Consider the following 24,774-nt stretch of genomic DNA (forward strand, 5'->3'; position numbering starts at 1 on the left):
AGAGTATCTGCAAACCAGCATCTTTGCCAGAAAGACATTGATTTGTCAAAAGCAAAACATGCACCTTGCTCCCAAGGAGCAACAGAGCGTTCCCCTGGGAAGCCTTCCCCACTGACTCCGCCGGGAGCTCCCAATACAGGGCCCCCACATGCTGCCCCCGAGTGCGGGGCGCTGCTCATTAACGCCACCAACAACGGAGCAAAACAGGGAACCACCCCCGGGCAGTCAGAAGGCCCATGGCTGAGGGCAGGCAGCAGATCAAACCCTGTGCGCCTCCAGGAAAGATGAAAATGCCCCTGGGTCTGTGCATGTGCTCGTCTCTTGATCAAGCTGTTGGGATGGGCTGGTCCAACGCATAATGACAACTTTGAAATGCCGTGAAAATGCAGTCCAGAAAAATGCAGAATGGAAAAAAAAAAAAAATGGAAGCTTAAACCTTTTGCAGAACAGGAAACCCGTTCTTGTCAACTCTCCCAAGCAGCTCCTACAGAACGTAACAGAAAGAAAGTTGCTTGTTTCTGAAAAGATAAAGAAACAAGCGATAGCACTATAAAACATGGTTTGTGAATACCAGAAGGAAAAATAGTAAAGTTAGTATTTATTCCTAGTGAATTACTACACAAGGCATCATGAAAGTTTATTATTAGGGTAATTTTTCAATCTGCAGATGTCAGAGTACTGTAAACACAAAGCAAGCATTAATAGTGAAATGCATAATTAGCATATAAGCATCTAGGGAAGCCCTGTATGAATCTGTTTTCAATGTGACTTGAAATACACAGCTTACTAATGACACTTGCATAGACATAAATATTGAAGTCCTCTTTCACCCTGAATGAAGAAGATTACATAGTAGAGGCAATGATAGTTTTTAAAGATTAAAGAAGAATAATTAGAAAATCACGGCAAACACGGACACTTGCCAGGGAAAGCAAAATTTAGGCACTTGATAGGAAGAAAAACCTTGGGAAAGCAGTGTTAGACCAGTAATTAGGAACAGAGAGCAAGATGCCTGACATGTCAATTCACGTATTTTTCTAAACTCCAGGAAAGGGTGTGTGTCACCTGAATAAGCATCACATAACTCAACAGAAAGGTACTCTAGCTGAATATCACATTTAACTCCACACAACTAATTACAAGGAAAAAAAAAGAAAAAGAAAAAAGAAAAAGAAGCCCAGAGGGGAAGAAAAGGAAGACAGGAAATCACAGTTGGATTGACTTACGAGGTAGTTTTCAGAAAGAGAGTATAGCTTAACTAATCACTGACTGTGGAGCAGCAGCCAAGCAGGGCAATATCTCAAGTATTTAAATATCACAGCAGTAAGAAACTAGAGATAAAAAGTCAACCTCTAAGAAGCAAGATGAATTAGAGATAAAATTTATGGGATATTAACAACACCATACAAAAGAGGATCCCTGCCACACAGCCTTCCAAGACAGCAGGCAATCTAACATTTAATTTACATTGGACGGAAGGCCAGTAAAGTACAATCAGGAGCATTGTATCTTTATCTCGAGAGAGAGAGACTGCATGACCTCAAATTTCCATTATTCTGTTAAACACTTCCAAATATATAGGCCAACAAAAGGCTTCAGAAGCAGCATGGAATCTGTTTTTAATTAATGCTGCTCATCGTTCGCTTGTACACGCAGCACCTCGAAAAGCCCTCCTGCCGCTGCCGAGCTCCTAACGCAAACCTCTCACACTGATCAAAGCTCATTCGACCGAACACGGTCACAGTAGACGTCATGCCCGATGCCTGTGGAGATAGCCAAGAATTTTGCACCTTTCTGAACATGACTCTGCAGCAGATAAATGCTGTTACGGCTTGTGGCAATGCCAGTCACAGCTAATTATAACTTTATTGAGACGTTTTGGCAAGAGCCAAAGGAGTTGAAGCAAGCAAGCAACTTGTAATCGGGTTATATTCCCAGTTCTGCCACTGAGAATACATGACTTCGGCACACAGCTTCAACACTCTGCTTCCTTCCTGCTGTCTCTTCCGTGACACTCACCAAGCTTTTGAGGGGTGCTTAGGAAGGCAGGGGAAGAAGGGGAGGAATGGCATGCCTGCCTCTTGTCTTGGAGGGCACTATAAATGCGCACAGTGTTATTACTAGGAGGGTACTGGCACAACTTCTGAGGACCTGTAAAACAGACGTTGTTCTGCAGAGCAATCTGTGAGACCTGTATCAGCTATGCAAAAACACTCAAGGGAGTCTCATAAATACCTCGATATGTGACACGCAGTGTTCTTCTTACACAAACCTAAGCTGGTTACTGTCTACGTAATAATTACTGGATATAGTGAATAGAAACGCGATTCTGCTAACAAATTTCTCATCAAAACACTGAGGTTAGAATAAAAATTACATCCCTCTTGTGCTCACAACCACTTCGTTTGAGTTCCTGCAAGGGAACCAATGCTGGGCGAGGAATGTCACGTCTGCCACTCTTCTCAGAGGGGTTTTGCTCGATGTTACTATAGAAAGTATGATTAAAGGGGTGACTTTCCTGCGAATTAAAAAGAGAAAAGAAAAAAAGAAAAAAAAAAAAAAACAACAAACAGAGAAGTGGCTGATGTTGCTAAACTGGCTCAAGACTCTCTCTACGAAGACAGCACGTTCAAGGAAAGGAACAGAAAGACAAGAGATGGCCAGGAAGTTAGGGGCGAGGACGGGAGACCCAAGAAGGAAGCCCGGGAGACACGGCTCCCGCTAAGGCGGGCTGGGACGATTTACAACCGAGACCGCTCTGCTAAACAAGTCCGAGGAAGCTCCCCCGGCAAGGCAACGCTCCCCCGGCCATCCATCAGCTGCCGCCGAGCCCCGGCACCCCCCGACGGCTCCGGGCGCACGCCGCAGCCCGGCAGCCCCACCGCCGGGGGCAGCCGAGCGCCTCCCCCAGCCGCAGGCCCCCGGCGGCTGGGGCAGGGGAGCGGCCGGGAGCCGCCCGCCGCCATGTCGCGCCGTGCCCCGCCGGGGTTACCTGCCCGCCGCCATGTCGCGCCGTGCCCCGCCGGGGCTCCCTACCTGCAGCTCCGCCCGCTCCGCCTCCCACTCGGCGCGCTCCGCCTCGAAGCGGCCCCACTCGTGCTGCAGGAAATGCAGGATGCCCGGCACGCTGTACTGAGCCCGGGACGCCGGCACCGGCGCGGCGGCACCGGAGACCCCCCCGCCGCCGCCTCCTCCTCCCGCCGCCGCCGCCTCTCCCGGCTCCAGCCCCGGCCCGCCGGCCGGCGGCGGCAGCAGCAGCGCGTTGTTGTTGTTGTTGTTGCTGAAGAAAACGCCGGGCCCCGCTTGCTCGTCCATGGCCGGGCCGGCTCCGCCGCCGCCCCCGCCCCGCGTCCCGGCAGCGGCAGCGACCTGGGCGCGTCCCTCCCGCCCGCCGCCGTCACCGCCTGACAGCCGCCCCCGCCGCCTGCTACCGCGGCCCGACGGGGACAATCCCGGAGAGCGATTCGGCCGCCAGGCCTGCTGGGAGATGTAGTGCCCCGGGCGGCGGCGAAGGGAGGCCGGCAGAGGGAACTCCTCCTCCTCCTCCTCCTCCTCCTCTTCCCTCTCCCCGCCCGCCGTTCAGGACCGACGGCGCAGCCAGGGAGCCTCTTCCCCAGACAGTGCCACGCTGGGGCTCACTGGGGACATGAAAGGGACAAGTGTCGTGCAGCAGCTCCACAAACGTCCATCAAAGGCTGCTATTTCAGCTCCTGGGGGTTAGGTTCTGTTCTTGTCTGGCCACGCTCACAGCACTGCTCAGTGTCAAGGCACTGGAAACTATAGGTCCACCACAGGACTATTGGGTTTCCTGAAAACGTTTAGGATGGCACAATAGTGCTTCTCAGGAATTACCACACTGCCTCTTCTGAAAGGATAAACAAGGCTTTTTGAGACCGATGGCAACACCACAGGTTGAGGGCACAAGCTGTCAGAAGCATTGCTCTCTCATACCTTTCCCAGAAGCACAAAAATAACCAAAGCTGGGCTTAGTTTCCCTGTTACACAAGAGGCTTGCTAAAGAAAGACGCGCACCACCACCAACGGGCTTTACAGCAGGACTTTGTGCTAGCAGCTCTCAGACCTCTCCTCATGAAGACAGACACGTGGAAGACTGCATCAGCCACAGATGGGTGGCTGCTGAGCCGCGATGGGACATCCTCAGCTCGCAGCGTCAACATCAGCCCCTACGTGCCCCACAAGCACTCCGCTGCTTGCTCAAGCGGCGCTTCCTGTTTCGCTCTAGCTGTTCTGAAAACGCACTTGGCTTCATAACCCAGACCTGAGAAGTTATAACTGTGGCTGGTGGGCAGCCTCTGGACACTTTTAAAGAGGGGAAAAATAATTAAGGAAGCTTACAGAAAGGATCAGGAACCGCAGGGGAACATCACCAAAAGCACCCAGCTGGGAACACAGTCTGGGGGAAACCTGGTAGAGAAACAGGGCAGAACAACACAGCTCACCGAGAAAGGAAGGAAACAGCAGAGAGGAAAGACTTGAAGGGGAAACGGAGCAACAAGCTTCATGAAAAAGCGCAGCAAGATGGCCAGCAACAAGGAAAATGATGAAAAGGAGTGTGACAAAAGAAAAAAAAATAAGCACTACAGACATTTCAAGTTTTGTTTTTTTAATCAAATGAAGTTTGATGCAAAAATATTATGTAAAACCACATGGTCATATTTTTCATATCCAGAGCAAGTAAAGCAAGCAAAGACTAGAAACTAGAGAAGCATGTACACAAATGAAGGTTGAGTCTGTTGTATATCACCACAGTGTACATAGAAAAACCTCTCCCTTCCCTATATCTCTGTATCTATCTAGCATTTTCCCTTCTGCTAACATTTTTACTGTTTTTCTACAGACTTTAGTTATGCTTGATTGCTACACTTCCCCCCACCCCCCTTTTCTAAGTTTTCAGATGTCTTTTTAACTAGAGTGTAAGCAAAACACTAAAGTGCTGAGATAAAAAATTACAGTAAATAAAGACAGCCTTGATTATAGACAAAAAGTTTCCAACAAATACCAGTTGTCAATTACTAGACTACTGGGGGGGAGGAATGAAGCAGGTTATAAACTTTTCTAATTTTTACTTGCAAAATACTTGTGTTGAGTTGTGTAGTGAAAGTTTCCTTAACACTTTCACTGAACTTTTCCTTAAATGTTGAACACATTCAGAACAACTGCTGAGCAAAACAGTGTTGTAATGTTGAGCATTAAGATTTTGATCAACTTCAATCCCACTATGCAAAGATGACGAAAATAGTGAAACTACTTCTCGCGTACAGCATACTATTTTTACTGCTGCATGCATCTTTAACTCCAGTAGGAAGGGAACAAGACTTGAAAGCTATTCTTATTAACACATTTATGAAAAACATTTGAAAAACTAGAGTTTGCGTTTCTTGTTGTGGCGCAAACTTCTTGTCCTCATTTTAGTGTTAAAAGAATCAGTGTGAAATAAAAGGCTTTCAGATATCTTTATGTTAAACATTTTTCACACACCAAATACAAAGAGCAAAAAAGCATTACTTTGTCCTTCATTTTGCAAAGGTCCTCAAAGGGTTACATAAGCTCCTGTGGGAAATGAAAGACCAGAGGCAAGTGATTATGCAAAAATAATGATCTACAAATATTTCAACCAACTATTAATCATGTTCATTTCTATTTACTATCCCTTTGTTATATTTAGGTTCAAGTGAACCTTCTAAAATATATACAGTTTTTACAGAGTGCTGTTATATCCAGAAAAACACCAAACAGAAGAGATGAAACCCAACAGTCCTAGCCTAGTCTTCCAGTTACATGACTTCTCTATAAAGCAAAATGTATAGAAAGAGCCCTATGGAAGTCTACAAATTCAACAGTAGTGTCAAAAACTTCATGCAAGTCAGACTTGTATATACAAGAAAATACATTGTTCTCTACTTCTGCCAGTATGAAGGGGAAGGTCTGGCAGAAGGCAGACATGACCGTTGGGAATTGCTGGCTCTTGTGCCATAAGGTCAGCACAGCACATGAGCTCTCTTTAAGCTCCAAAATTTGCAAATCAAACTCACTGAGATGGGAGCCATGTGCTTTTTAAAAAAAAAAAAAAAAAGCCTGGTAAGGGAAGGAAAAATTGGAGGAGCCTGGCTCATGCTTGTGTTCTGCTCCCTTACAGTTGGTAAAGGTGCAAAAGGCGCAAGTCATTTGGCTCTGCAAACTTTATCAAGACTACAGATAAGATATATCCAATGAGACTAAATTTTGCAGGAAGCAGTAAATGTCTAGGAATCTGAACAAAAAGCAGCGCACATAGTCATCATAATCAACTAGTGTCTGATAGAATAGGGAGACTGCTATAACACACAGCACCTTACAACGGCCAAATTCTACAGCTACAAAACTCCAGATAGCAGGCAGTCCTCTTTATAAAGTCATTTTGCAATGCATTTTTTCTTTTTAATTTATCTTAGAAGAGATAGGGTATTAGATTCTTGGAATCCTTTATTAGTTTTCAAGCATGGAAATGGACCTAAACGAAATATATATCACATAAGTAAAGACGACTCATTACAACCGCATGCTTGACTGTTCACCTTGAGAACGGCTTAAAGTTATCTTTTTTTTTTTTTCTCTTCATGCAAGTTGAAATGATCTACAGTGTCTGGCAACCCCCTTCCCTAGTTTGTTTTAAAAGGAAAAAGTGCATACTTCTACACTCAAAATTCCCCATGGTATACAGGAAGTACTGCATAACAGCTTCCCCTCTTCCCTCTATCCCCACTGTGTTAGTGTGTTGCCACAATGGTAGGATAACAGTCACTACATTTCAAAAACCATTCAGAAAGGTTCAGGGTACCTTTTAAAAATAAATAAAACAATTTCATGAGATAGACAATAGGGCTTTTTGGTGGATAATTTATAACATAAATTCATAAATATGATCACATTCAACTTCTCAAAAATCTATACAAATACTAGTAACACCACTTCCCTTGTAATGCATGGATTTCAAGTAATTACACAAAGCTCTATTAGCCTTTAACATACAAATTTCACAAAATTACAGATATATATGCAGTAACACATCAGGGATAATGTAATGCTTCTGACTAGTGAGCAGTCCAAAAATAATAAAAGTAATTCAAAAAAAGCTAGTTTTCAGTTTAATTGTTGGGGTGGAATGTACTGTGGGTGGTGGTTGCCTAGCAGCTGCTTTTGCTTTGCTGGCCTGACTTGCTCGGACTGCAGTTTCTAGACGTGTTTTTAATTCGGGAGCAGCTCCCATTACCGTCTTGAAAGCATGTGGGTAAAGTGGACCAATGTGCATTAGATTTTGAAGTGCAAATTCATGAAGATCCTTAGATACCGTAGATGCAGAAGCAAAGGCATTTTCATTCAGTAAATAGGAGATCAGAGTGGGAACAAGAAGTGCAAGCAACTGGACTCCTAAAAGTAAAAGAAAAAGAGAGTAACAATCATATCAGAAGGAAACAAAACAAAACAAAGAACTGCATCAGTTACTAGTCTAATATGGGTTATTTTGTTTTCCAAATTGACAATAAGCACTGTAATTACAAATGAGCCTATCAAGAACAAACAATATGAAGACCGTTTCCTGTCCTTTGGTCACTCAAACCTTGCTTATCAGAATTGTGCTTCAGACTTCTATTTTTGTTCATCACAGTTATTTTGCTCCTGACACATCTTTAGAGATGCCTTTGCACAGTCTGACTGCAGATCATTGATAACAGATCTTAAAATGTAGAGTGACTGTCATATTAAAGGACTTTAAAACACTTTTCTGACAGACAAACATTATTCAACTGAATCTGAAAAGCAGCCTCCCCATTGAGCATAACAGAACTGCTATTACTATGCAACTGTTCACTAAAAATTCAGGGACATTTATCTGGTATATTACTCCATCTTGGAAGTTATCAATTCAAAAACTACCATTACAAATACGTAATGGGCTAGCAAAAACTAACGAGACCACAGCTGAAAATGGCACAGAGTTTATCTTGAAAACAAAAAAATCAACTAAAGAAAAAATAGCCCTTCTACTATCTAGATAGGATACAAGTACACCTCTGAAACGTGTAAAATGTTAACTGTAAATTTTGAAGAACTTAACACTAATGGTAACTCATTTATTTGAAAATTTGTAGGTTATCTGAGTATTAATGGATTTTTCCCTAGAATGAATATAGATGTCAAAACCTTTATGGGGTGATTAACTCCTGGCAGCACTAGTGAAAATCAGAGGTTTTGGTTCCTCATTCGTTTCAGTTATTCTCCCATTTCACATGTGTTTGAAACAACTATGCCAGAAGTACAATGGCACTCAAGAAAACACGCATTTAGTGTGTTTTTGTATATCATCAATGAAGAGAAATATCAACAGGGAATATGTTGGGGGAAAAAAAAAAGTAATATTTTTACAACTGACTTCAAGTGCTGATTACAATCAAGGTCTGCAGACTAAGCCTTTCGGTTATTAAATTGTTTCAGTTACTCTAACTGAACTTAAAGATAAACTATAACATTGTATTCTATCTACCAAGCAAACAGAAGGCTCCATCTACAAATCTAGGTATTCTGACCAGCACAATTCAATTTCTGGGGCTCTTTAAACAAGCTTTGTTGAGATGGTAGAAGCAACCTGATAAAAGTGATGAGTATGCTAAAATAAATAAAAAAGTTAAAAAACGGGAAAAAGTAAATTTACACATAATTTTCCAAATACAAGAAATCATCACTACTTCAGTTCACATTTAGATTTTTCTTTGTAATCACCAAAATCTGAAATCATACTGTACACATTATACAAGCCTATTGTATACAAAGTTCTAGTAACAGAATCACAAAAGTGTGTTGCACAGATGTTTTGTGAAAATGGCATCAAGTTCCAAACTGCAAGAGTCCTAGTGTTCAATATTTTATTTTAGAATTACACAGTTATCTAGAAAAACTAAATACTTACTATTCTGCTCCTCACCAAGGGCAACCAATGTTTCAAGGACTTTAATTCCTTCCTGGACTGCTAACAGCTCCAAGTTGTTGTTTGGGCGGTTCCTTTCCACAGCTTTCAACTTCTCCACCATTATAGGGGCCAATGAATGAATATATGGAGTTGACAGGGCACGATTGGTATGTTGGAACACAGAAAGCAGAAGCTGGTAACACTTGGCTTGAACCTAATGAAATCAAGATAAATACATTGTCCCCAAAGTTACTTGTTAACTCAGGGTATTCTAGTAACATCTGCTATCTATGTGTGTGAGATACATGTGCTACATAAAAAACAAACAAAAAAACTACAACTAAGCAGGAAGGAAACAAACTGAATAAGACCACTTTTCAATAAGAGAAGCAGAAGCTTTTTGATTGTAGTTGATTCTAATTCTTCAGTTACACATGACTTCACATAAAGACTAAGGGATTGTCTCTGGGAAATTTTTTAGGGTTGCTCTTGTGCCATTAAACAGCGCGGTAGTCTTCAATTAGAATCAACTGCAGGTACAAAATGGCATTAAACAACAGAAACTCAGAGAAAGGAAAGGAATAGTTAATGTCATACTAGGCAGCCACACAGTTCCACAGAGAACATCATCTTTAAGCCTCAGAACTCTCAACACTAACAGTAGATGGAATAGCATTTAATGTTTTTGAAGATACAATCTCAGAAGGGTAATGCAGTTTATAAAAATGACTCAAATCAAAGTGATCTTATATATAGATGATCTTTTATACACGTTTATCTTAAGTATCTGTGTAACTGTAGAGTGAACTGGAATGCATATCCCTCTCCTCCCTTCCTTTCTATTCCTCCCCCGCCCCCCCTCTTTTTGCTAGAAGTAGGGAATAGTAAAGTCAACATTTGGGAAAATGACTCACTGATACTCTTATTTGGAAGAACTTTTATGAATGCATTTGAGTTGGGTTCACAAAAGCCTTTCTCCAAAATGCTACACAAATAACCAAGAGCAGTTGAAAACGTAAAACACTACAAGCATGTGGATAAAACAGCACATTTTCAAACTACGCTCAAGCCAGAACAGAAGGAGTTATCAAGCATGAACAGAAACATTCCAGAGGAAGTATTACTGAACACAGTGATCTGTGAGGAGACGGGGGATGACTGAAAACAGAGATGTATAAATAAAAATATTGATTTAAAAGGATAGATAATAAAAACTAATAGTAAGAAAATACAAGTTATGCAGCTCAGTTTGTTTGTTAATATATGACTGCAAGTTTTCTGTAGAGTTGAGTGTTTTAGGTCTGAAGTAATAACAATTCCTCAAACAACATTTCTGTGCTTTTTAACAGGGCTCCATGGTAGAAAAGTATGCTGAGTAAGGCATTAGGAGAAAAATCTTTGACCTTGTTCAACAAATTATTCCTGTATCTCTCCATACCACTCCAAATAATTCCCTCCCCTTTCTGTTTATGCTCTTGAAACTTTACTCATTATTAATTAAGGTTATTAACCTTCAAAGTAATGAGTAAAGGCATGTGTTTTTTTTTTTTTTTTTTTTTTTACGTGCATGCATAATTGAAGCACGAGTTTTTCAACTCCATCTGACAGCAGAATTCCATCTAAGTTCCTTTTATTCTACGTATTTATAAATATAAATCTTATGACTACTTTGCATTCACAGAAGTCCACAAAAACTCCTGCAAGGTAAAGCCAGGGCTTCTTCAAAGTCTGTAAGGCACGCTCTCCCATAAAACTTACCAATTAGCATTAAGAGTCAAGGGTCTCTCATCTGAGACCCTATAGCTCCAGAAAATGAACTTGCCTTCAGGATATTATTATACAGCATATCTAACCTTTCAGGCTTTTGCAGGCAAGTACTAAAAAATATTCCTGTATTTTTTCTAAGACAGTGGTACTTCTTCAGAAGAGTTCCCCCTCTCCATAATCAGTTCAATGCTTATATTACAAACAGGTGCCTCATAACTTACCCCAAATCCAGTAATGACTGGTTTATATTTAAAAAACTAGAATGAACACACAACAAGCATTACAGAGTATATGGTCTACACGTCAGCAAGGAGACTGGACACAATCTGGCTGCTGTCAAAGCATTCCCTGTGAATTACAGAATTAGCATTAAGTTCCAGCTCACCGAGAGCTTGCCAGCAGGGTGGGCAAAGATGTACTTTGCTGTTTGTCTGTTTATACAGAGCTGACAGAGTAAGACGTAAGTTTCTGCATGATAGAGCTGACACTTCCATTCACACACAAAAATCTTAAGCAGCCTTTCATCCAAAGCTAGGCTTCAGAAGAGAACCAACTGAGTTTTATGTCTACAATGGAAAAGGCCAGCCGTGCTGCAGAGAAGAACTCTCCGTCTGAACAGGATTCTAAATGCCTCGATGTGACCCTACATGGGTCAGCATTTTCTGCGTCTTTTCCTTCTCAGGAATCTCTGCAGTACTTGCTTGTGGAAAAACTAGAGATTTATTTATTTTTAGCTCCTACCTGCAGCTTTGTATACCCACTCAACCATGCTGATGTATACGTGGCTGGAACAGCTATGCTTAACTATAGAGCACGTTAGCCTGCTTGAGCGAAGTCAGGCTACAACTTTTTGTTTTCTCTCTTTAGTGAGAAAATGATTTAGAAGATAATTCATAAAGACAAAGCAAAGGGCAGAGGTGAATTCACAATCTGTAGATGCCCTTGACAGTGACCACAGAATTGTGTTTTCTCAACTGTCTCGTATGAACATATAAAACAAGCACAGGATTTGCACAAAGTTCATCAGAAGTGTGGGCTGTAATTTTATCTGCAGAATATGTGGTTTAGTTTGTATTAGAAAAGATCAGGGTTAGTGTAAAAACCTCACTATTCTCTGGTATCCATACTTTTTCCATTGGCTAAAATTTCACACATGAAACACACTTTTCCTTTAAAAAGCTGCACATCAGGTACCTGGCACAAGGCCATGAACAGACTACTTAAAAGCACTTGCTTTGGGTTGTTTTTGATAATTAAGGGGTTTCTATAACACAATGTTGAAAATTCTAGTTATTTTGACAAGCAGTATCTGTCTCTGAAGTAAAGGCATAACAAAACATTCAGGAAACATAGTAAATGTATCACAAGTACTTTTTCTCAGCTCTGTATCATTCACATTCCTATATCATGATCTTACCCAAGGATCACTGGAATTTAGCGCATTTTTAAATCTGTTTATACATCCATTTTGCAAAGACTGCACTCCAATTATTTCAGTGCTTGCTGACCAAAGGAAGAGAGCAATAGCTGTAAGTATGCTTACTTCATCAAGAACAGGCTTAGAGGTTTCTGAAAAAAAAAACAAAAACAGACTGTTAGCTTACTCCAAAAAGGGTTTTGAATTTATTTAGTAAAACCCAGTGAACACAAGTAAACTCAAAGAGGAAATAAATGTACTTAAAAAGACTTGCAACTGCATACAAATACACATTTTCTCATTACAGAATCACTTTTTTATTGTTATTTTCCTGTGACTGAAAATTTAAAGCTGAGCAACTCTTTTCTAATAGCTGTTTAAATAAAGTGATTCAAACTTTCCAAAACAAATATCAATCCAAAAACATCATGCACACGTCTCTGAACAAGTCACATTTTTGTTTTCAAAGTCTAAACAAGGTGGGGAAATGTATTTTTGAAATCTTTTCCCCATTAAAAATATAATCTGTTTCTTTTTGTTGTTGTTGTTCTCTTCAGCTGATACACCAGAGTAAGAAACTGATAAACAGCAGGCAACAACTTTCACATAACATGAGGTTTTACCTAATAGACAAGCTGATCTGATGGCTATCTGTCACCAAAAAAACGGTAGTCCTACTTTAACCTTCCCTTCTTTTCTAATTCATCTGTATTTGCAGTTCTCATTCTTTTTTCTCCTTACACCAGCTCTTTGTGGATCTCATTCATGAAGCTCCATCAACAGGGGAAAAAATTAAGTACTTCTCTGTTGGTTTTGTTGCCAGATTGCTATGACTCTCAAGGGAGAGCAGAACCAATGAAGCAACAGCTACATAGACAGCAAAAACAAAGGCAGCATGACATCCTTCTACAGATGTCAGCTAGTCATTAGGTTGGCTTAGTCACGATGTGAAAACTCACTTCAAAAAAAAGGACTCCAAGCATTAAGTGACAAACATGTGGCAGGGTTTTGTGTTTTGTTGTTGTTTGGTTTTGGGTGGTGGTGGGTTTTGTTTTGAATTTTACTGAATCACAAGACTTGAAATTGTATGCAGCAGACCTCGCTTAGATTCTTGGGTGATATGCCCCACTTCACAAAAGACTGGGAAGGAACAGGAAAATTTACATTCTTGCAAGGAACCATCTGCAAAGAGCCTAAAGCCCAATAATGTTTGTAGAAAGATGAACTGGGGAACCTTTACAGTAACAAAAAGCTGGAAGACAAGAGCTGATATGACAGAACAAATTAGAATTTTGACTTGGATAAAGCAAATACACTGATCTTTCCCCTTCAGACGTTTTCAGGACTGATTGCAATTACCTACTCACTCCCTATATGTCACGTGAGTAACTCCATTCAAGCTTCTCTTTAGACTCCATAAATGGTTCCTTGGGGATCCAATGGGATGTTTTTTGGCTGAACTGCCATTATGCAAATGACAAATCTTTGTGTCTCCTTTTTTGCTAACTATGCAAAGTGAGACTGTACATCTTTTTTGCTTTTTGAAGAACAACGCAAAGTACAAATGGGAACCAACAGAAGTAGCCTGTAGTTCTCTAAACAGACACAGCAGACATCCTGCTGGTGGGTAACAGATTTTTTTTGGCAGGGGTAGGGTTTTTTCTAACCACTGAAAGCCTGCAACGGTATTGTGAATTTCCTACTCCAGTATGAACTTTGCCACAATTATCCCTTGCTGTCTTCACATTCATTCACTTTAACATTCACTGTCATTAAGACTACACAAATCCTGTCAGCAAGCACTTAAAAGATACAGACTGCCATTTTCCTTGAGGCTTAATTTAAAGTGTTGAGTCCATGTACAGTATGGAACAATTGCAGTTTCAGTAAACAGATCAGTTTCTCTACAAACACCGTTTTGGCAATTAAAATCTCCTTTCATTTAAGCTAGCAGGTATTCTGAGGAAAGGAGGGGTGGAAATGATAGTTTGCTCGGGCCTTGCCAACATCTCTAGAGTTGCCAGTAGTTACAGAAATTGACCCATGGCCTAGGAAGTGAAGTGAATTCAGCTTGGAACTCCTTCAGACTTTACTTGCGAGACATTGTTCAGGTGTCAGAAAGACTGATCGGTATCAGAAGGTACATTTCCAAGTTCCAGAAACAAGTCACTAGCTGAAACTATGAAGACTGATAAAATTAGCTGAGATGAAAATATAAAGCACAAAATAAATACTCTGTAATGGAATTCAAAATGGAAGAGCAAAGTCTAAACTAGTACAGCAAAATACCCTGAAGAAAGCACCTGAAGAAAGAGGACCTGCAAGATGAGTTGCAAAAGGCGAAATTTCTAATGGGAGGTTATGACCAACATTGCCAAAGAAAACAGACCGACAAGGAGAAAACTGTGAGGGAATCTCCTAAGATATATCTGTATTTTCTTACAGCCAAATGTTGTGTTTGTCTTCAAAACAACCTGCTACATAACTTCTATTAGTTAAGCTGTGTGCACTCGGATCTTCCTCCTGTTTCAGTTTTACAAGCAATTCACTGCCACTTTTAATCTCCAACCCTCAGATATGCAACCTATTAAATTATAGACATACACGATACTTGCCTTTTCATTAAGGCAAAACCCAGCTCTCTAAGTTTCCTGCACTGCAAAACCACTTACCAGGTTGCGAGTATTCCAAGACAGATGCCAGAGTACTGCGGATAAGACTTGCCCACTGTTTTTGAGTTTCATCAGTCTTGACTGTTGGAAGAGTAACAATAGCTTTTATTCCTTGAAGAGCTGCACTGACTGGAGGTGGGACCTGATTATCTGCTGATTTTACAGCCGTTTCTTTCAATACTCTCGTAATTAGAAATAGGATAGTGGGCAGCACTGTCATGCAACCTAAACAAGACAAAGTAGAATTTCCGGAGTTAATTTCAAACAGTGTGGTAGATGACCTCTTCAGCTTTCTCAAAATGGTTATACATGGCTAGCAAGATAAACTGCTAACAAGTAATATGTGCAAGTCAGTATTTTAACTTCAGTAGTACTGGTGAATTAATTTGGTGTATAAATTTGGTGTATATCATAATCAAACTCATACAAGCCAACACTTGTTATCAATTCAATAATGATTCAGCTATTAAAATTTTTCCCTGCGTAGCTTCCATGAGAGAATTAAGTACCTTAAAACATGATCTGCGTATGTCTAGGATCCTGTAAACAAAGAAATACAGTAATTGATCTGGAAGCAGGTATCCAGGTTAGGGCAGTTTCCAAGGAAGCTGGTGGTGTTACAAGCTTCAGAAGCAGCATGAGGAAGTTCATTTGAGTGACTTACATTCTGGACAAAAGCTGTAGTCGTGTGTTTACTCTACAAAGGAGACAAAAACGATCCTCCTCCAACAGCACTACTTTTCTGAAGAAACCAACAGCTACCTGTAAGTTTTATGCAGCCAGTCCTGCCTTGTGCATGTTAGGCAAACTCAAGAAGTACTGGTCAAATAACACAAAACCTGACTTTAGACAAACGGGACCTTCAACAGAACAGGTTTTAATAATGTATGTAGACTCCAAGCACCTTTAGAATTGAAAGAAGGGTAGTATTGAAAGAATGGAAGTATTGGGTTTAGGTGCACAATATCAATCTACAACTTATTTCAGATAGTTAAGTCTCTTTCCATACCTAATTCTTAATCTTTTCTCTGCCTCATCTTTCCACATCTGTGGAAACACAAATCCTGCCACTTCCCTACTTCTGGAATCCTGTGAGGAGAAATAAACTAAGTAGAATAATTACAACCAGAACGGACTGCTGGAGGTCCAACACCCTTTTCAAAGCAGTTCCTCTAGGACAGATTGCCCAGAAAAGAAGAAATAAAATGAAACCTCTCAGACAGCACAATTACTGTAGTTTAGACATATACTTTGTGACAGTCTTCCTGAGCAAAAGAAAGCTCTGTTTAGTTTAGAGTTGCATTTGGGACAACTGACAGCCAATGGCTGCAAAACAAAGTGTACCATAGCTGAATTGTGCTAGTTTTTCCGTAACAGGACTCTCTTTATCATACAGCTGCTTCTCAGGAACTTAATTATCCCTGAGATGTCTATCTTCTATTATAACATGATTAAAATTGGTCACCAGGCTTCGAAATCATAGGAGGTAAAAAAGGAAGGAAAAAAAACAATAAAATCATAATGAGCTCATTTCCTCAGCAAACTTAGAGCACGCATCCAAACTTCGAATCATTTTCCTAATGTTGGCTCACTGGAAAAGCCTGAGTTCTTACATTATTCTAGAACCTAAAAATCATTTTCAATAGATGACCCTAAAGTACCCTGTAAAAATATATTTTCAGGGTTTTTGTAGTATCACATGCTCACTGCACTTTCCCCTACAGTAACCACTTGCAGGTGCTTTGTCAATACTTTACCTGCTGGAGAACAGAGCGAAGGCAGGTCCGACAGTATAGTAACAGTGGCAGCCACAAGACGAGCACTCTCCTCAGAGAGGTGGGATTTGGCAGCAATGTGACTTGGAGAATCTGACACTTTTGAACTCAGATGGGGCATGTGCCGTACTAGGATAAACATGAGCAATTCCATGGCTGCAAATACTAGAGATTTTCCAGGCACAAGTCCACCACTCTCACCTCCCTCTCCTAAAACAAGAGGATTTTCTTTTTCTTCAATATCATCTTCATCTGAAAAAAGAAAGTGGACAGTTAAAAAAATTAAATAAATATGAATCTCATGCCAAAGTTTACATGAAACACTAAGAAGTTAAAAATCAAGAGGAAAAAGTTGCTTCACAGTAAAATACTACAAATATGGCTCATGTCAAACTAAATGCTCTAGTTAGAAGGACTTCAAGGGATTTAAGATGCTTTAGAATTATTGTGATTGCAGCAATACTTTATAAAAATCCATCCAGAACTAGAAAAAAATGTAGTAATACACAAAATAAAAACGTGACTTTTTTTCCTTCTAAATCGAATGACAAAATTAATGGCTATGACTGACAAATAAATGATCATTACAATATTTTTTTAATTTAATGGCTATAAATTAAGTGTCCAACATTGTCAAATCTTTTTTCAGCTTAAGTTGATTAAAGAGGACAGAAAAGCACTGTAGGATTCTATGTCTAATTTGATGATTTCAGTGCACTCAGTTTGGAAAGTCTCTCTTTTGAATGGCAGCTCAGCCAGCTGCAATCTTTGCTTCTCACATTAAGCAGCAACAGAGATTCAGCAAGTCAAAGGTGGCCTGAACCACCCTATGAATTTAAATGATTGCTAGTGTTATCACATGCACCGATTTGAAAAATGAAACTTACTGGGCCTATGGTGAACAATTCCATTAATTCACATAAAGGAACAGAGCTCACATTTTTAGCTGTGCTGCTTCCTCAGCTTTGAGCAAAATCTTCTCTCTGTTTTCACTTGTAAAATGTGTAAAAGCTAACAGTTTTTTTCCGAACAGTACATTGTGCCAGAACAAGATAGTAGTTTTCCTTAGTAAAATAAATACACTTTGGATTTTACTTTGCTTCTTTCAAGTGAAATAAAATATGGCAGACCTAATCTAAACAGATATCGTCAAATATTTGCCGTGTTGCCACCAATTTACCCAGCAAAGATGGGAAACAGTACATCCAATATGAGATTTTTAAAGAAATGGTAAAGTGATGCTTGAAGAGCTCTGTAAAAAGAAGAGGTTACTTGAAGTATGTCAAAAAGCAGCTTTTGGACAGATGCTAATATCCTTAAATCAAGGGTATTCTTAAAGTAGAAGCAAACTAACAATTTGCTGACAAAAAGCCAAAGCAAAACATTAGAAACTGAAATATAACACCAGAAATGGGGACTAAAGAAGAAAGAAATCATTTTACTGGTGCTCTATAAAGGTGAAGTAGAGGAATAGGACTTAGGTATGCCAGTTGAACATGAAATCCTATAAAATTTTCAGCTGAAAGGGACCTCCATAAGTTATCTGGGTCCAATCTCCTGCTCAAAACAACGCCAACTGGAAAGCTAGAACAGGTTGCTCAGCGTCTTGCCTGATCAAGTTTTGAATACCTCCAAACATGGAGATACCACATCATCTCTAGGCACCCATCCCCCTGGCTTCACCACTCCCGTGGCGCCAATTTTTTTCCTTCTATCCCATTTGGATTTATGTTGCTGCTGCAACTTGTGTCCATTGCCTTTTGTCCTCTCATTATATGCCTTTCAAAACCATCTAGCTTCTTCTTCTCTCTAAATCTCCTTTAAGAAGGGGAGAATGTTATTCAAATGCATATTAACCCTCTCTTCTGCAGAATAAACACGTTCACATCACTCAACATCTCCTTGTGTCATACTTCATCTCCATAAGAGGCTTAGTGGACCTCCACTGGACTTTCAGTTTGTCAACATCTCTCTTACTCAGGATGGACAAGGGGCTAAGAAAATTATTACTGCTCCAGGTGCAGCTTCACAAGCTCAAGCTGAAAGGAAAAATCATTTCCCTTGATTTAATGATCTTGCTCTTCTAATGCAGCCTGGTAACAGAGTATTCAGCACTGTGTGAGCACACCAACTGATTCACCTATCCAGTCCACAAGGTTTCTTCCAGTTGGTTTAAAACGGCTTCATCCACCCCCCTCTTCTTGGTTAAGCAGTCTGTGACCAACAAAAGCATCCCTGAATGGTATATCACCCTTCAATTCCTCTTAGTCATACCAGTTCTGACTTGTCAAAGAGGCATGGCTAGCATTAGATGCCTACTCCAGCACATTGTTCTTTTCTTCTTGCCAGTCCTACAGCATTCACCAACCAGATGTCTGGAGATAAGAGAAAGTTTTTTGTTGCTGGAAATTATAACCTTGCAGCCTCTACCATCGTGGGAGCCCCATACTCCAAGACCCTATTCCAGCACAGCCTTTGGCTTTCCCTCCATATGTGACATGGGGGGCTTGGGCTCCTGCCCCAGCAGAATCTCTGTGTTGAATATGCCGTTCTCCCATTTGGCTTTCCTGATGCTACACAGTCTGTTCGTCTTCACATGCATTTCCTTCACATCCCATAGGTGAGACCAGCATCACCACTAGCCCCTGCTACATGGACAAGCACCCAGAGGACAGTCACATCAGGAGTTTCAACTGAATTTCAAGGCATGTCACCAGATCTCTCATGTGCCAGAAATGACTGTTTCTCAATCAGCAGACTGTGTTTTGCTGTGTGTCACCACCATCATTATGCTGACTAGCAGTCTTGTACAGTCTTGAGAACCACTTCTGGGCTGTACAAGCATGTCCTTCAATGCTGATTGCCTTGCTCCTGTTTGCACACACCATTCTCAGAGCCCTTGGTTGGTGACACACCTTATGTGACATCCACATCCTGGCAAGATCCGGTTAACAGGCTGGTTTCACACTGGTTCCAGTAGCAGGTCACTCACCTCATGAATGACAGTTCTGCCAGGGACACTCCACAGGACCCCACAATGGGGACTGAACCACTAAGCTTCAGAAAAAAAGTTCGTTGAAATGCCAAGATGTGGTCAATAAAACATTAATGAAACTGAGCAAGGTGTTCCTAAGAGCTTAATGTGGTGTGTTGGGTACAATTTTCATCACTCGTGTTCAAGAAAACAAAACATGAGAAGACTGACTTCAATGCTCAGAGGAAGAAAAACTACGTCTTACAACAGTTAAGAAAACAGCAGGTAAGATTATGACCACATCTGCAGTATCTGTGGAATACACAGCATTTTCTTCCTCAGTGTAACCATATTCCAATGCATCTGAGTTCTTTTTCCAACATGAAAACCTGGTCCTTATTTATACTGCAAAACAAACCATGTTTTCAAAATCTTACTTAGGGTGTTCCTTTTTTCTTGCAAATAATCTTGAGCTGCTCTTACTATCTGCTGGACAACTCCTGTAACCAATAGCTGGACTGAAGGAGGATCCCAGGTCAGCAGGAGTCGGTGAAGCACACTTAAGAGTTCAACACCAAGGAGCTACAGTAAAACAAAATATGCATTAAAAAAATAAATTAGGGCTTACCACTTCCCAATTGCTACATCACTTGGTTACAACAAGCAAATATTTCTCCCACACAAGAATAATTACAGGTTTTGTAATCATCACAAATGAAAGATCATGACCTAGGAAAGCTCACTGTCATAACATGCTCATACAGTACCTGATCCTCTGCAATATGGATCCTGGCACAAGGGGAATCCAATAAAGTATGAAGTGCTTGTAAACAAGATGTGACATGTTCAACAGGCTCTTCAGGTCTTGGGGAACAGAGAAACTGTATGCTAACACCTGAAAAGAACAATTATTAAAAAAGAATGTTCATTTCATCAATTATATAAACTACATACAAAACTACTCTATAAAAATCATAATAATCACACAAATACTCTGCCAAAGCTATGAAGAACACAGCAGGTAGAGAGACACAGAGAGAGAGACAGAGACAGAGACAGAGATTTCAAAATGCTATTGTCCAGACAAGTGATGCCTTTTAAATTTCCTAGATTTCAAGCACAGTATCTTTTCTTATTTCCATAATGTGCTGGTACTGCGCTCTAAATGCTCAACTCTTACCCAAAATTAAGTGCATTCGATCTTTGTTCAACTCTGGTAAAGATTTAGTAGTAGGTGGAGTTCCAGGTGTCTGGTTTAACATAATAGACGTAGCCCGTTTCTGTGAGTTAGGCATTGCTGCAGCAGTCTCTTCCACTGATTCTGAAGCATTAAATCCTGTGCTGTTCAGCCAAAGCGCCACTGCATGTAGTATAGGAGCCCAAGAGTTTCGATAATGCAGTCTAGCTGTATCAATTGTTTCTGGAGTGTAAAATGCTCCTCCTGTTAAAGTAGCAAAGCAAAGGTCAATTCTGAAATCCTCTGCAATAACAGACAAAAAGCATGTACTCTGAATTTCATAGTTATTTACTCTGCATATGTTTGATCATGCATATATTCAGATGCAATCCTTGTTAGTGACAGTGCATCCCAATTCTCCTTGTGAAGAAGCACCATTAGTACCTCTCATAAAAAAATGCAATGGCTATGATAGCAGAGTAAGATAGTAAGCAGAGAGGCAAGAGAGGCAGGCAAAGGCATCAGGTCTTGCAGCATTTTTCTTACAGAACACTCATTCTTGACTCAATGAAATATTATAAGACAATATCCACAACATTCTCAAGAGCTGACTACGTTTCCTTACAGTAGACATCTTTTTTGCACTTGATGTTGAAGTATTAGAGGTGTAGAAGTATTATTACTTCTACGAAGACATGGTGTCAATCATCTCTGTGAGTCAGGTAAAAAATATTTTCATTGCAGATTGAAGAAAAAAGCACACAAGCTTTCAACATACATTGCTGTTACACAAAAGCAGAAATTTATTACTTGCATTATTTTAAGAGATGAAAAACGTGCCTGCCAAACAATTTAAAGAAGAATTTGAAAATCTCTACTAGTAGTTTTATCCCGTTCTTCAAAACAACAGGAAAATGAAATTTCGGTATTTACCATCTGGTGGAAGCTGAGTAGCAAATTCAGCTGGTAAAGTTAAAAGGGCGTAATCTTTCAGTGCAGCTAACCAGAGACGGCTAAGTGCAGGCAACTCGGGTTGTACAAGTGTTATCAAACTGTCTGGCGGCAGCTCATCTACAGTACCAAAATCATCCTCATCCTCCTCTGTGCTCTTTAAAACACATTTTGGTTTGGTCTCTGCTTCTTTCTTTATTTTCATGGCAACAATGTACACCTAGAAGAAAAACAGATTTGAAAAAAGAAGCAGCCTTTCCCATGTAAAAGATTCCATACACAGATGACTAACAGTTCAGCCCCTGTGGGCCACAAATACTATTAGATTTGTTGTTGCTGTTATGAAGTCCATGAAAATTACCTGGAAAATGACTTGGAAAAAGATTTGCAATACAATTATATTTAAAAAATATAAAGAGGGATTTTTGCCGTTATTTCTACCAGTATGTAACATTCAGGGACATAAGTAATATCTTCTGAAGACTACACAATTTTCCTCTAAAAAAGGGGAACATGTCAGCTTAACACAAACATATTGATTTTAATAACTGATTTCATTAAAACAGGGCATTCTCTTTGCCCTACATTAAGAACTACTAGATAAATTAGGATAATTGTCATTTTCTGGAAGCAGATTAGGTATCAGAAAAATAAACATTTTTTTATGTGGTACATGAACACAAGAGAATTTATATGTTTGTCTTTGAGAAATGCTATGAGAAGACAAAATGGGAAGAAGCATCAGAAAAATACAGTAAAAATATGCATTTTTTTGGAATTAGAAAAGAAATAAAATAGAAATAACTGTCTTCATACAACAGATGCTCCATATCAAAGCTGAAAATAACAGTATGTGGTGATTACCATGATTTCATGGTTGAACTGTTGATACTTTCCTTTGTAATTTCAAAAAAAAAAATTATAAAGAAGACCTTAAAGTACTACATCAGAAGAAACCAAAATACCTTTTATATAATTAGATATAAGGCTCTATAGCATGCAAGTAACGTTTCAGGAAGCAAGGCAATGTAAGTATTGCTGACTGTCATTTGTAGATTAACATTCCAAGTATTCAACACCTACATTAAGCCTGTAATTTATTATGAACTGAAATAAATTCCTAGTTAATTAGCTGCAATATTTTACCTAAATATATTCTCATTATTTATTCATTTACTTTTAAAATAAGAGCAATATGATGGAACCAAAATGAAAATCTGATAGGGTATGAGAACATACTTCGATACAAAAAGATTCAGTTAAAACAACGAAAGAACTATCAAGCACCACTACAAATACAGAGAGACGAAATGGCAGAAAAAGGAATGGAGAAAGATATAGAGATGAAAAAATACCAAGAGTGGAACTGTGGCAGGTAAGGAGGATGGCAGCAGGTGCAAGGCTTACTGCCTGACCAGACAGTAGGGTGTGACGCTACTACTGAGGTAAAATCTTTTCAAACTTTTAAAGATTTAATAGTAAATGCTTACCTCAGCCCACGCTTTCAGAACTGCAAGTTTTTCCATAGTTGTGGCACTCTCCCGGTAAAGTTGGCTAGAAGATCCCTTTCCTGCTTGCACTTTATCCAGGGAAGAGACAAGAAGGTTGTGAACTCGGCGGAGATCATTCAGGTCACTAACAACCCCGCTTCCTATCCATGCGCTACATACCTAAACAACAAAGTTGAGAATTGTCCTATGTTAGCAAGATAAATCCACAACCTTATAGATGAAAAAAAAATCTATAACAAATAATAATAATAAATAAATAAAATCAGCAGATCTCTTCCTGTCTAACATCTAAAAATGTGAGATTTTCCTTCTTTTCCTCTCACCACCTGTGATAACAGAATTGCTCAGGTGAATCGTTACAAAGGCTGAAAGGCTGTATTGTATTAAAATGAAACTCAGTATTCATGGAAAATACTTAACATAGTTTGCAATCCTCCGTAAATAGGTATTTGTAAGGTTTTGATTCTTTTCCAACTGTCTGGTCAAATCATTCAAGCAATGGGTCTTCAGATTTATTGTAAAAAAAAAAAAAAAAATATTGGACAGCAATTCATAAAGAAAAATCCATTAAAAATGCAAAAATTCAATCTTTAAAAACTTATAACTCAAATTACATATTAAGGCTCCATCCTAATGAGAAGCTTTCTAGGTCAATAACAACTTCAAGAAAATTCCTAGAAATGAGTAATAATAAAATCTTTAAACTGGGCTCCGCTATGGAAAGAACAGTGCCACGTTCTAGAAAAGTCAATACCGGACATATAAGTGGGCGTCTCCCCACTTCTGTTTCTATTTCTCTTTTCTTTTTTTTTTTTTAATTGAACAGACTCAAAACAGGTAATTAGATTTTAATTATCATACAGATCATCTGTTCCTGTCTAGTGCTATACATTGGCATTCATCCTCTGAAACACATTCATGCCCAGATATAATAATTCTGGTGCAGGTGCAGCTGCTTTTGTAACAACAAAAGGACAAATTCTTTCTTCATACAAGAGCTGCTTTGATTCTGGTGGTGATTCTACAATAAAGTGGAAAAAAAGAAAAAAACAAACAAACAAGCAAACAAACAAAAACAGCAAAAAAGAGTTCACAAATTCTTTTTTAATGGCAGTCTTGTCCTATCTCCAATTTATTTGATTTGCTTTGAAAGAACCAGTTGCTTGAAAGCCTTTGTGGAAGGGCCTGGAACTATGGACATACTTAAAATAAACACAAAGTGGTCCTGAATATATGCAGAACAGAGCTGCTGAAAGTCTGTCACAAATCCGTAATTCATTCACAGCAGGACTACGAGCAGCTTCACTCCTGCTGCTGGGCAAGTCAACAGCTACTTCAGTAATAACATAGAACTATAATATGAACAAGCTCACTCAGTACAGCTCATCTCTAGCTGTATCACTTCCAGAGAGAGAGTTAAATATCCAAATTTAATCACCAACCCATTCAATCCTTTCAGTACACACATCGATTAGACACTGACTGAATAAGGAATACTGTGACAAGTTAAAGACTCTTACATGTTCTTGCATCTAGCTTTAAATGAACAAAACCTTTCCACAAGG

At 39.7% G+C, this 24,774-nt stretch overlaps 2 protein-coding genes across 6 annotated transcripts in view; both read right to left on the bottom strand.

The window, feature by feature from the left end:
- STRN (striatin) overlaps positions 1 to 3,406 on the bottom strand; it is a 62,715-nt gene extending 59,309 nt beyond the window's left edge. For 3 of the 4 annotated variants that reach the window (XM_035563421.2, XM_035563408.2, XM_035563398.2), the window contains exon 1: positions 3,037 to 3,381. In XM_035563421.2, coding sequence (XP_035419314.1) covers positions 3,037 to 3,315 — 279 coding nt within the window. In that variant the 5' untranslated portion in view covers positions 3,316 to 3,381. Of the gene's footprint in view, positions 1 to 3,036 lie in introns of all 4 variants that reach the window. The other variant, XM_035563413.2, reaches the window with a different exon arrangement.
- A 1,207-nt stretch (positions 3,407 to 4,613) lies between these two features.
- The window catches only part of HEATR5B (HEAT repeat containing 5B), a 56,323-nt gene continuing 36,162 nt past the window's right edge, over positions 4,614 to 24,774 (bottom strand). For both annotated transcript variants that reach the window (XM_035563389.2, XM_050710067.1), the window contains exons 27-36: positions 23,189 to 23,368; positions 21,681 to 21,918; positions 20,751 to 21,011; positions 20,338 to 20,465; positions 20,008 to 20,152; positions 16,579 to 16,848; positions 14,822 to 15,046; positions 12,150 to 12,301; positions 8,966 to 9,179; positions 4,614 to 7,428 (exon numbers count right to left, since the gene is read on the bottom strand). In XM_035563389.2, coding sequence (XP_035419282.1) covers positions 7,124 to 7,428; positions 8,966 to 9,179; positions 12,150 to 12,301; positions 14,822 to 15,046; positions 16,579 to 16,848; positions 20,008 to 20,152; positions 20,338 to 20,465; positions 20,751 to 21,011; positions 21,681 to 21,918; positions 23,189 to 23,368 — 2,118 coding nt within the window. In that variant the 3' untranslated portion in view covers positions 4,614 to 7,123. The remainder of the gene's footprint in view (positions 7,429 to 8,965; positions 9,180 to 12,149; positions 12,302 to 14,821; positions 15,047 to 16,578; positions 16,849 to 20,007; positions 20,153 to 20,337; positions 20,466 to 20,750; positions 21,012 to 21,680; positions 21,919 to 23,188; positions 23,369 to 24,774) is intronic.

This window comes from Cygnus atratus, chromosome 3 (assembly GCF_013377495.2).
Source record: "Cygnus atratus isolate AKBS03 ecotype Queensland, Australia chromosome 3, CAtr_DNAZoo_HiC_assembly, whole genome shotgun sequence".
NCBI lineage: Eukaryota > Metazoa > Chordata > Aves > Anseriformes > Anatidae > Cygnus > Cygnus atratus.